We start from the raw sequence: 13279 nt of genomic DNA, 5'->3' as shown, positions 1-13279 counted from the left end.
TGAATGATCTAACAGATTGTACTCTTCTCTTGCTTTTTAAGATTTTAAGATTTTGCATGCCTTTGTCATTGCAGCAAGAACATGTCAACTTGATCAATTTTCTTGTGGGAATGGACGTTGTATTCCAAAATCGTGGTTGTGTGATAGGGAGGATGACTGTGGTGACGAAACAGATGAAATGGCATCATGTGGTAAGTTACTAATTATTTACCCTACATAAATTGGCCATTAAAAACATCAAGTGAAGATTTAAAGTCTGGTATAAAAAGAGAAAGAAGAGGATTTTAAAGGATATTTTGGCTCTTTATGTAAGTAAGTAAGTAGATATAGTAGGTTTTTAAATTTTATTGAACCAATAAATAATTACTGCATTTCTGCCCTAAAAACTTTATTTTATTTATTTTGATTTAGAAGCTCATTTCCACTACCAAGCAGCAACTCATAATCAAATACTGTCACCCCCCACAGTTTGGCCTATAGCTCAACCCCATATCTCTCTTTGAAGGCCAAGTGAAATAAATAGGCCCTTCAGCATGCCCTGAATGTTATGCTACATTCATTTAGATTAAACATATGAACCCAAAGAGACAAAGGTGTTAACATAATGCTGTCCAATTTTAAACAAGGGTCAGGGTTTGGTTTACAGAGACCTCAGCCTGCTTCCTACTAGGGCAATCACACCATTAAAGATTCTTTGGACCTTTATGAAAGATACAAAAAAAAAGAAAAAGAAAAACAGTTAAAGCATTCAAAATGTAAAATATTAGATTTTAACAACATCCCAGAAGGGGAAAAACAGAAGAAAACAAAAACTTGTCTGATTGTCTGGCAGTTTCTGAGAAGGTATTAAATATGGTAAAAACCTGTTCTTTTGAGGAAAAGAGTAGCTGAGAGGGGCTGGTTGCTGTTGTTGTTAAAACCTGTTTGCTAGAAGACAAAACAAAACTAACACATACAAAAGGGGAGAGAAAAGAATGGCAAAGAGAAAATGCAGTTTCTGTCTCTGGCATTCACTCTCACTTGCAACCTCACTGCTGGAAGAACAGTCACAGCATTCAGTCTTATCAGCCACTCCAAGACCTGATAAATTTGTAACAGTATGGGCTGTTTTAGGGCACTGGTTTAGCTGCCTGTTTCTGGTCACAGGCTAACAGCAGCGTAGCAAGATATACAGTCTTAGACAACTAAGCCAGACTCTTAGTAGACAGAAGGAAGAAAGAGCGAGAGAGCAAGGGAGAGAGAGAGGAAAGAAAAGACAGAATGTAGGGAAGGAAAAGGACACTAGGGGGGTGAGGATGAGAAAATCTCGCATCCCATGTGATGTTTGAGATTGAGCTGGGAGAGATGATAGTGTCATCTGGGTCCCTCTTTCTGGCCTTGTCTGGTCAGGACATCTCTCAGGATTATGAAGAAGTAGGTCCATGGTCCCAGGAGACAATGAGGGTGGCAGCCATGATGGTGGAGCTTGCTCCTTCCCTTTCTCTCATCTTTCAGTCAGCCATTATTAGGGTTGCCAACTTGCCCCCCCAAAGCCTCTTTTTCAGAACCCCAAAAGGGGAGCGATGGGCAGAAAAACCTATCCTTTCCTTATTTTGTTCACCAATTAGGCCTAATTTTCAATACACCAATTTTGGTTCATCAATTTCTGGTTGTATACTGTTCTTCTTTACCAGGCATAATCTTAACGTAGTCTTTGAATTATACCAGTAGGCCTCTGTGTTTAGACTAATTCAGCCTTTCTGTCCCTTTTTTGCACCTTTCAGATCAACATTTGTTGTTATAGGTTATTTTGACTTTTTTGATCTTTCGTTCACTTTTTACAGTTGAGCTTCAAATTAGGGTAAATTAGTAAAATTTGAGACTGGGACAGGAGAGGTATCATTGTGTTTGGGGGGACTTTACAGAGAACTCTACCTCTCTCAAATACATGAAGAGGGATCTAATATCAGAGCTTCGGCTGATTGTAGCTACGGGGAGAGAGGTGATCTGTCAGGTAGGCTGATCCCAAGCCAATCAGGGCTTTATTAATCAAAATGAACACCTTAAAATGTAACTGGAAGCTCACAAGTAAGACTGCATGTCTGTCATGGAGGTCACGGAAGTCACGAATTCCATGACTTTCTGTGACCTCTGTGACTTTTGTAGCAGCCGATGTGGCTGGGCCAGCAGCAGTTTGGATGTAGGAGGGGGCTCGGGGCTGGGTCACGGAGTTGGGCTATGGGGCAGTGCTTACCTTGAAGAAGCTGCTTCTGGGGAGCTGTGCAGAGCTGGGTAGGGAGCCTACCAGTCCTTCCTAACCCCCCCTGCCCCAGCACCTACGGGATCCCGGGCCACCCCCCAGCACCCGCAGCCCCCGGCCCAAGTTTTAGTTAGGGGTATATAGTACAAGTAATGGACAGGTCACGGGCCGTGAATTTTTGTTTACTGCCTGTGACCTGTCCATGACTTTAACAAAAAATACCTGTGACTAAAATGTAGCCTTACTCACAAGTAACTAGTATAGGTCTCAAAGCAGCCATGTCATGCGCTTTCTGCAAGAAGCCCTAACAAAATGCTTCCTATTCACTAAATAATAATGATATAATTGCTGACTTGCTAATTTATGTATTGTACTTGGAGAGGATAAGAATTGATAATCTAGTAATGATGAAAAGAAGAAAATGTCTTTGAAGAGAGAATTTGAAAATACTTGTAAGCTATTGACTGCTTCAGAAATTCTAACCATATAAACTTGGAGTGAGAGTTTCTAAAGCACCTAGCAAAATTAGAAACTGAAATACCATTTACTTTCAATAAGAATCAGACATCAGACTTTGTTAGGCACTTCTGAAAATTCCACCTTTAATCACTATTCAAATATATGAAATGTTTCTGACTTAAAATAAAGCTAAAATAAAAGGAATGTACCTGAGCAAGTGTTATCATTGCAGTGTTATTTTAGGTTTTCTGAAACTTCTCATTGCTCCAAACTTCTCATAGTCATTAGTGTAGTCAGCATTTTGTAGTGTTTTGTCCAGGACTTCTTTTATTTTACACTTTTTTATTAAAAGAGATAGAAAACTTTTTATTGCCATTTTTAGGAGCTCTTGTTTTGATTCTCATGGTTTTTTTAGCACAGTCTTATTTTAAGTTTCATGATCCTTTCCTTTTTGGCCCAAAACCTGTATAGGCATTAGTCTAGTAATGATCCTATTCTTGCTTTTAGATTTTTTTTTCAATAAAAAGTTTAAAAGTTTTCATGTCACAAGTCTTGACTTAGAACTGCCAAAGGTTTCTTTAAAAATAGCTTTTTTATTTGACCAAATTGGCATGGTTACAGCTTTCATTAGTACTTCTCCTATCATTATGCTGGCTTTTTCCTTTCACTTTTTATTAAAAATAAGAGGTTTTTTGAAAATGGATATATATATAAACTATTAGTTGCCCACTCAAAGAAACTCTACTAGCTTCCTGGCAAATAATAATAGATGCCTGATATACAGTTAAAAGTACAGAATATACATGTAAGTATAATAAATAGCAGTCATATAGTTGTATTCAATTCGATGTGTGTATATGTAAAACACAGAGAGAAAAGTATAGAAAGAAAGAAATTATCCAAAACAATAGCAAATACCAATATAGTAGTAAAATTTGATCTCAGATTGCCAACAAGCACCAAAAAGTAGAACATATGAGTATAAAGGATCTAACAGCAAAACAGTAGCGGCATGGAAAATGCTATCTTTCCAAAGTCAAATTGGGATAGATAGGCTTAGCTAACATTTCTGTGCCTAAAGGTCCTGGTAAAGGGCATAGTTTGACAAAGAGTGAGAAGTTTTAACATTATATCTCTGTTATTGTGATGTCCTGTCCCTTTAAATCGTTAGGCATTCTGTGCTCACTCAGGCCTTGTCTACACTACTGGGGTAAGTCAATCTAAGTTACGCTACTCCAGCTATGTGAATAATGTAGCTGGAGTTGACATAGCTTAGGTTGACTTACTGTGGTGTCTACACTGCGCTGCGTCAATGGGAGACACTGTCCTATTGATTACCTTACTCCTCTTGTTCTGGCGAAGTACCGAAGTTGACCGGAGAGCGCTCTATGTTTGATTTAGTGGGTCTTCACTAAACCCCTCCTGATTGATCGCAGCAGCATCGATCCCTGGTAAGTGTAGACATGGCCTCATGCAATAGCCATTTGCTGTTTGGTTTTAGTTTCAGTTTTGCTTCCAGAACAATAAAGTCTCCACAGAAGACAAGCTATGCTTTAAATCAGCTCCTCCTGTGTGTATCTATCTCCTGTTGTGCTGGGTCCAGATATAAAATATTCGCAATGAGGATATTTTATCCTACGAGTGTCTAGTGGTTCCTACTGCCTGAAAAAGAAGAAGAAAAAGTAAGCACATAATATATTTTTTTTTAAAAAGGAAGAAAAAAGTTCACCTGGAAACAGAAGGTGGAAGACTGCTGCTGCATTTTGCTTCAGGTACAGATGGAACCAGCCAGTTAGATAGGGGGAAGTTGGTAATTAAAGACAGAACACAGCAGAAGTTTTCTGCCATTGCTGCCTAGCTGCTGCAGAGACAGAATAGTGAGGGGAGGGCGTCCATTTTTGTTCTCAAGCAAGCTAGAGAGAGAAGCAGCTTTAGCCTGCACTGGGGGTCCGCAGCCAGCACAAGGAGCCCAAGTACAACCAAAGGAGTGATTCTGTAGTATAAGCCCACAGCCAGTGGAGGAAGATCAAGTGCAGGTAGTGCTGCACAGTAAAAAAAAAAAAAGCGTGGGGGGGAGAGTTTCCCTGTGGAAGTGAAAGCATCTGGGATGGTGAGAAGCCCAGCAGGACAACTTGTGTGGGCAAGGTTGATGAATTTAGCGAAAACTGCAAGTCATGGATGGTCTACCTAAAAGTTTAAAGCCGCGTTTCCCAAACTTGGGATGCCACTTGTGTAGGGAAAGCCCCTGGCGGGCTGGGTCGGTTTGTTTACCTGCCACGTCCGCAGGTCCAGCTGATCGCGGCTCCCACTGGCCGCAGTTTGCTACTCCAGGCCAATGGGGGCTGCAGAAAGGGCAACCAGCACGTCCCTCAGCCCGCGCCACTTCCCCTACACAAGGGGCATCCCAAGTTTGGGAAACACTGGTTTAGGGCAATTTGCAGCTTGCAATTGCATTCCAGACAGACAAGTTTCAGCCTTGCTCACAGTGATGGGTCTGAAGGCATATGGACTGCTGCATGACTTCTTGTCTCTAGCTGTGCCTGGAATTGCCATGTATGCCACAATTACTATTGCAATGCAGGAACATAGCAGAATATTATTGGTTCCATCCGCGACTCTCAGGGAAGTGAAGAATTGATAGCAAAGTTTGGTGCTACTCTAAGGTTAAAGTCGTCAGAGCATTGTTAGTTTGGACAAATATTAAGTGATATCCTTCATGATCAGTTTGTCTCTGGGTTACACAATGACCAGATCCAGAAAAAGTAAATGTCTGTATCAATGCTTACATTCAAGAAAGCTGTTGAGGTAGCTATTGCCATGGAAATCACAGAGAAGAATTCTCTGGAATGTAATGTGTACTGAGTTCACCTCCTGAATCAGTGAGACAGAGAACCACAGAAACATAAGGAATTTCCATGTGGCCATTATGCATAAACTAACCACACTGAGGAGGACTGCTGGGCATGCCGGGTCATTTGCAGAAGGTGCCAGAAGAAAGGATATATCACTGTAATGGGTCTCACAGTTCAACAATCAGCAACACAGCATAACCAAACATCTAAGAAGACACTATGAAGATTGAACCTAAGAAAAGATGGAAATCAGGAATTCATAATGTGGAAAAAGCCAAGAGCTCTATTGACATTGACCAAGACGTAGCACTGTATGTATTATTGGAAGCTGGAGTAAGAAAAAGAGTTCCTACAAGAATGGAGGTTGATACTGGAGCTGCAGTTTCACTGATTTTGTCACATCAGACGTTGTGACAAGTTCCCCTTGAAGAAACCTCCATGGTTTTGATGACTCATCCTGGAGAAAAGTTAGTCTGAAAAGGGATAATCCAGATGAAAGTTCAGCTAGATGGACAATCCATTGTTTTCCCCTTGTATGTGAGAGAAGGGAAATATCCACCATTGTTTAACAAAATTTGGCTTGAGAAGTTCAAGGTGAATTGTACCAAGATCAAGGCGATCACAAAAACACTTCAAACTCTTCAAGAAATACTGGACAGACACTCTAGAGTTTTTGAAAAAGAACTTGGACAGATGAGCAATTTGTCAGTCAAGCTCACTGTTAAGTCAGCCAGCCAGCCAGCCAAAATACTGTTAGCCCAGACTTGTGCCTTATGCTCTGAAGCCTTTGGGGGCTGATTTGGACCCTTTAGAGAACATTGGAGTCTTGTCACCAGTTTCACACAATGAGTGGACTATACCTATTGTACCACTGATCAAGGAAGATGCCTGTGACAAATTTGTAGAGATTTCAAAGTGACCCAGAATCCAGTTTTATGTTTTTGGTTGTAGTTGATGCCCATTCAAAATGACCAGAAGTTTTCAGAATGACATCTACTATTGCTACTAAGACCATTGGACATCCTTGTACCTCAGTCAGTCAGTTTGGTTTGCCATTACAGTTGGTGAGTGACAATGAACCTCAGTTCTGTTTTGAAGAGTTTCAGAAGTTCCTAGCTTCAAATGGACATCAAACACATAATGCTGTGCTCCATACCATCCTGTTACAAATGGACTAGTGGAGTGCTTTGAACAGATACTTAAGCACACCTTAAGAGCTAACAAGTACATTTTGAGTCTCAGCACAAATTAGATAATTTCTTGCTTATCTACAGGAACATACCATATGCTACTATCCAAGAGTCACCTGGAACTCTTTTCTTGAAGCAGTCTTTGTGTACCTGTAGTGTCCTGATGTTGCCTCACATGTAGCCAAATCCCAAGCTATGCAAATTGATTGATGTAAGATTCATCATTGTTTTTCTTCAAGTAAGAGACTTAGTGTGGACTTGCAACTATTGAATGTGGTACCAAGAAAAAATGTAAAATGCATGGAACCTGTTTCACTCATGGTAAAACCATATAATGGTATTTTATGGGATTGACATATGGATCAGTTGTTACCTCTGAGTACCAGAGTCCAGGGATGTCCCAGTAGAATTTCTGTTCCTCCAATTGAACCTCCTTCCATTAAAACTCAGAAGTTTGAAGACTTGGTAGAAGAAACTTAGATTGTGTTAATTCCTTACCAGATCTAGTTGCTTCCTTACCACATGCAATTCCTGTTTTTCAGCACAATGCCACACCACCATCACGATGTTATCTCAAGAAAGTGTGAAAACCAGTAGTGTACCTGAATTTATAAGTTGTTTAGTTAGTGAGTTGCTATCCTGGAACAGAATAATCCCTTGCAATTTAAGAGACTGTGGTAGTCCACCTGCAAATGTTAGTTACATTATATAGTGTTTTATGTTAGTCATGTAAAATATTACGGCAAAGTGTTTTAAAATAGGTTGGAGTAATGTAGTGTCCTGTCCCTTTAAATTGTTAGGTAGACTGTGTTCACGGTGGCATAGCCTCACATTGGTTTTCATTTCAGTTTTGCTGGAATAACAATAAAATCTCCACCACAGACAGCTGTGCTTAAAATCCACTCTGCCTGTGTGTGTCTATCTCCTTTCTCTGCTAGGTCCAGATATTATATCAGCTATATCTCTTTTAGAGAGGAATAGGACTATCTGGAGCACATTTTATGAGTGTGAGATATTTCATATTTTACTGGAACAAAAAACACACTTGTGCCAGCTCAGCAGCTAGTCAATAGTAGATAGATCTCTGACTACCTTTGATTTTACTCATCTTTCATCTGATTCAGCATATACAAATACAAAATACACGAAGACAACATGGTCCTTTTACAAACTTCAAAGGCACTCAGAACCTTATACTCCCAAAATGTGGGTATCCATTCCTTTAGCTACTAGAGAATCTTTGTTAGCTTTCAGTAGCATTAAGGCTTACATCCCTGTTACCTTTTAGGGCCACCTGCTACTCTTACTCCTCTTTGGACTCTCAGAATCTCACTGGGTGCTGACTTCCTTGGTTGTCTGAAACACATCTCCCTGTGATACGATTCTCTAGTCTTTGCCCGTTAGACCAGAACAAGAGTTAAATGCCTTTAAAACTGCAGACTTTTGTAGTTGATAGTCCCTTATGTGTCTGTACAATTATTGTCCTTGGGGAAGGAAAACAGTATGAATTATTTGAACAGAGAGCAGTTCTCTTTTAAAAAAACAAGAAGATTAAAAGCATAGCGAAAAATGTATTAAGCAAAAATAAACTGATCCCTTAACTTACCTAAAGTTTGCATTGTCTAAAGTCTATCTAGGTAGGTTATTTTCAATTTCTGTTAATGTAAGACAAAAAAAGTTACTCATTCACATGCTTTCAGAGATCAAAACTTGTGTCTGACTCCCTTGTCTGCAAGAGCAGTATGTCCCCCCCAGTATCTTGTGTGTGTCTTCCTGTCACGAGTCCTCAAATACAAATTTTGGAAATTAAACATATAATTCCTACTTTGACACAATCCTGATTACAACCAGTCTCTACAGGGCAATAACATCAAAGACTTGAGCAGGCTAATTCAGTTCAACAAAGGATATTTTTATGCATCTAGCCCCCACTATGATACAGTCATAGTACCCATTGACTTCAGTGGGACTACTCATATGGTTGAAGTGTAAGTCTTTGCAGGGTCAGGGCCCTAGTTGGTATCATTGAAAAACTTACAGGATTTTGGAATTGTAAAATCAAATGCACTAATCTTGTTTTTTTTTCCTTTTTAACTTCTCTCTAATTCATCCCTTCTTTTCTTTCCTCTTATCACCCTCCTCATTGAGTGTAGTGAAAGTATATTGAAAGCCAATATAGTATATGTGATGTTCCCCTCTAGTGTTATCCAGACCAGTGATCTGCCAAGTCACTCCAGTCCTTCACTCTGGGAGCCAGCCTTACCCTGCTCTGCTGTGAGAACCCCCACTCCGGGGCTGTTCACGCACAGCCTCTGGCAAGTAAGCTGCCCCTTGGATTGTGCAACTGAATGACACTAGCCAATATCTCCGGTCCCAGGCACAACCCTAGGAACCTCCGTCTTGCAGTGTCTGGTTATGCCCACTGGACACTGCAAGCTTATATGAGTTTGTCAATATAACAAATAAATTTTGTTTGTTATCCCAAGGGGAATCTCTGACATGCTTCAAACCAAACACACTGCTTCAGGTAGAATAGACAAACAGATTTATTAACTATAAAGATAGATTTTAAGTTACTATAAGTCAAAGCATAAGAAGTCAGCTTTGGTCAAATGAAATAAAAGCAAAACACATTCTAAGCTGATCTTAACACTTTCAATGCCCTTACAAACTTAGATGCTTCTCACCACAGGCTGTCTGGTTGCTCTTCAGCCAGGCTCTCCCCTTTGATCAGTGCTTCAGTCACTTGATGTGGTGTCTGTAGATGTAGGTGAAAGAGAGAGAGAGCATGGCAAATGTCTCTCCCTTTTATCATGTCCTTTCTTCCCTCTTGTTTTGCCCTCCCCCCCTTCAGAGTCAGGTGAGCATTACCTCATTGCAGTTCCAAACTGACCAAAGGAAGGGAGGTGACTCCCTCAAGAGTCCAACGGATTCTTTTGTTGCTGTCTAGGCCAGCATCCTTTGTTCCTGCGAGGCTAGGCTGGGTTTGTCCCATACATGCCCTGATGAACTGCCTCTCAGCTCTTGGAGAGTTTTTGCCTGGGATACATTTTCAGCCTCATAACTTCATATATGAAATTATAACCTATAACATTACTATAACATTACTGTAACAATTACTATAACATCACTATACCAACCATGTTCAGTGCATCATGAGCCTTCCGAAGACACCCAACATGACAAATTTTGCATTGGATACCACATAATCATTTTATAAAGGTGAACATGGGGGTGTTAAGTACTCCGCCGAGGTACAGAGTGTCATTATAATATTGATCATTCTGATTATTTACTTCAGAATCAATCACATGCTTTGAAAAAGCAAAATAAAACTGCAGAGGCAAGTCAGAGTACCTTTTAAGGTAAACCCTGTGGTGCTTTTAAAGTTACATTTGCTGGTAGAGCGCATTTTTAGAAGTCCCTTGAGCCTCTGCCAAATCTAGGTATTAAATGTATTAGCATTTTTGCATATCTCTAGCATCCAGGTACAAGATACAGGACCATTGACAAATTATTTTTAATAACTTAATTGAAAATCTGCAGATATGAGAGGAAAGGTAATGTGTTAATTCTGGTTAACACCATAAACAGATTAGAAGCTGCCATTTGTTTTCATATAAAATCTCTGTCCTCGAAGCACTTAAAAAGTTATGGTGCTGAACGCTTGTTCACTCAGCATTCTTCATGCAAGTGAACGTATGTTAAGAAAAACACATATACTGCACCCTTGGATATTCGTCTATCTGAGGGTACAATTCTACTACCATGTCTTTATTTGTGCCTAGAATGAGGTAACAGATGCTTAATTAAGGAGGCTCTCTTTCTTTGTGTTCCTGTGCATAATTGTTAGCAGAAATTAAAATAAGGAATAGCAGATGCTATTCCTTATTTTCATATTTTCTGTATGCCACACTCATAAACAGGGTAGTTGTATTTTAAAAAAATGCTGAGGTATAAAAATTGAGGTCTCAATCCTGAAAATGCCAGCACATGTGTTTAACTTTCAGCATGAGTACTCTCACTGACTTCAACGGGACTAGTCACATGTCTAAAATTAAGTATATGCATAAGTATTTGCAGAATTGGTATCTCAAAAAGAGATCCCTTGAAGTTTGTGTGGCAAATATAAACATTTTGAAGCTTCATGCACTTTAAATTTCAGCAAGCGGATGTATTTGAAAGCTTTGTATAGAAGTTTGTCATTTTAATACAAATTCATGGGAATATCCTTCATATGAAAAGGTACATTTATGCAGCAAAATCCAACTTTAATTTGTTTAGTGTCTTTCAGACAAACTAAGATAAAATACAATCGTACAGAATGAAGGATTTTTTTAGAGGAGAAAATTCTGGACTAAGCTGTTCTTTACTTTCATTTTAGTTTGTAAACACTATTTCTTTGTAAAATGTACAGCAAGAAACTTTTCCTGAAAAATCTGCTGATTCAGAATGGTTGCATTTATGCCATAGACTTGCACTGATTACAGTGGACAGATGTGGCAGGGGAGGAGGAAAGGGAGTGGCTGCAAAATATGGATCTATAGATACAGACTGCACAATCACTGGCGTATTGCTGATGTGGTTCTACATAACTTTATACTCCTTTACCGGCACTGGCAGCACAGGTAACCCCAGGCAGCTGCAATCCTGTGACCATTGTGACAAATTTCACAGGGCATATAAAAGTGTAGCATTTACTTAAGTTACAGAATATATTTTTACAGTTTATTTCCTCACTCTCTCTACATTTAGGCAATAATCTCTCTGTATATTTAATGTGACTGTTCTGTGTAAATGGTGTGGCGATCTTGGGGCAGTTAGACAGTGGTAAGGGACAGTTTCACATAGCCACACTTCTTCTCTGTGCAGGCTTTCAAATAACTATTTTTGCTGACTTTCATCAAACAGGTCCCTTCTGCTTTGCTTGAGGGAGGGAAAGGAAAGTATGGGTCTAAGTAACAAAGAGAATTCTACATCATACTATTACGTGACAGTCAATACAATAGTTTGTCTAACCAGTTCATCTAGCTGTTTTATGCTTTTTGATTTATCAGTTTATTTATTTATTTTCATGTTTATGACTCTCTTTATAACTTCTTGCAAAGGGTATTGGTTGTGTCATCCTGTCAGCTCATCTTGAATTTTCCTTGTGTCACTTTTTCAGCATCCACTTTGTTCACTCTTAATATTTCAGTCTGGTCAACTTTACACATCACTTATACATTTTAATCCTCTTGTAGTTTCATACTCAAGCACTATAAACAGTAAGTTAATGTGCTTAATGCTTCATGTCTCATTTTATATCACAATTTGATGCCAAGCATGAGTATACTGTAGGATTCTGACTGTGAAAAACATTGTTACCAGTCATACTTTTATGAAATAATTTACAATATTCTCTGTATGCAATATTATTTTTCAAGAGAGACAAAATTATGCTTTATTTCCTATTTTTGTGTGTGTTACTATGACTGATCTTTGTTTTCAAACTGCATTTTTCCTCATGCATTTGAATAACTCTGGCTCCCCCTGTTGATATAGCAATTTCCATAAATGTACTAGGGTTGCCAAGCTTCCAAGATTGCCCTGGAGTCTCCAGGATTTAAAGATTAATCTTTAATTAAAGAGTATGTCATGTGATGAAACCTCCAGGAATACATCCAACCAAAATTGGCAACTCTAATACTTACACAAAATCATAGTTTTGCCACTTCAGAGGAAGGTTATTTCTCCCAAGATGGTGGAGGGCTGAAAATTAGAGTGTGTCTGGTGGTTAGGGTCAGAAATCAGTACCAGGACCGATTGAATCCACACCATCACCTCCAAAGTACAAATACAGCAACTTCCAAGAGTCCAAGGAAGTAGTTTTAGAGGAAAAACAAAGGTAAAGTTACTGATTTTTATTATGATTCACCAGCCTTTTGCTCTGATGTGGACTTAGTTCCTCACGCCCTGTCCAGACCCCTGGCACAGTAGAGGAAGATCTGCATGGGAAATCTAAATCTGCAACACATAAACCCCACAAAATTCTAAAAGAAATGCCAAGAGGCATAAGTCTCCTTGCTGAGCAAATGGCTCTTTGCACAACACATTGTGTGATAATAAAGATGACATATATCAAAGGAAAAGTTCAAGAGGAGGCACACTGATTCCAGGGAATTGGAGACAGACACTCTAACGCCCAAGCTCAAATCAGTAAAAAATTATGCAGAAATTGCCAGAATGTAAAATCAATTGAAAAACCTGGCAAATAGAGAAAAAAAAGATGTAATATAAGGTTAGTGGGTCTTTCTGAAGGAGGAGCTATGCTTTCCTTCATAAATAACTTCATCAAGGAAATCTTTGCCACAGAGGACTCCGAGTTTGATGTTGAGATCGGAAGATCCCATCTCAATTCATTTTAATTGGTTCCTGGATCTTTATCTAGGCCTTACAGGTGAACATAGCATAGAACACAGAAGTCACTCCATGCATCTGAAGAAGTGGGTTTTTTACTCACGAAAGCTTATGCCCAAGTAAATCTGTTAGTCCTTAAT

The 13279-nt window shown here is 39.3% G+C and overlaps 1 protein-coding gene across 1 annotated transcript in view; it reads left to right on the top strand.

The window, feature by feature from the left end:
* Positions 1-13279, top strand: part of LRP1B (LDL receptor related protein 1B) — a 1261104-nt gene that overhangs the window by 744353 nt on the left and 503472 nt on the right. Inside the window, exon 18 of the mRNA XM_065561615.1 lies at positions 75-191. Coding sequence (XP_065417687.1) covers positions 75-191 — 117 coding nt within the window. The remainder of the gene's footprint in view (positions 1-74; positions 192-13279) is intronic.

The sequence above is a fragment of the Chrysemys picta genome, chromosome 11, assembly GCF_011386835.1.
Source record: "Chrysemys picta bellii isolate R12L10 chromosome 11, ASM1138683v2, whole genome shotgun sequence".
In the NCBI taxonomy this organism is placed as follows: Eukaryota; Metazoa; Chordata; order Testudines; family Emydidae; genus Chrysemys; species Chrysemys picta.
The sequence above is the reverse complement of the archived record's forward strand: the minus strand, read 5'-3'. Positions and strand labels throughout refer to the sequence as shown.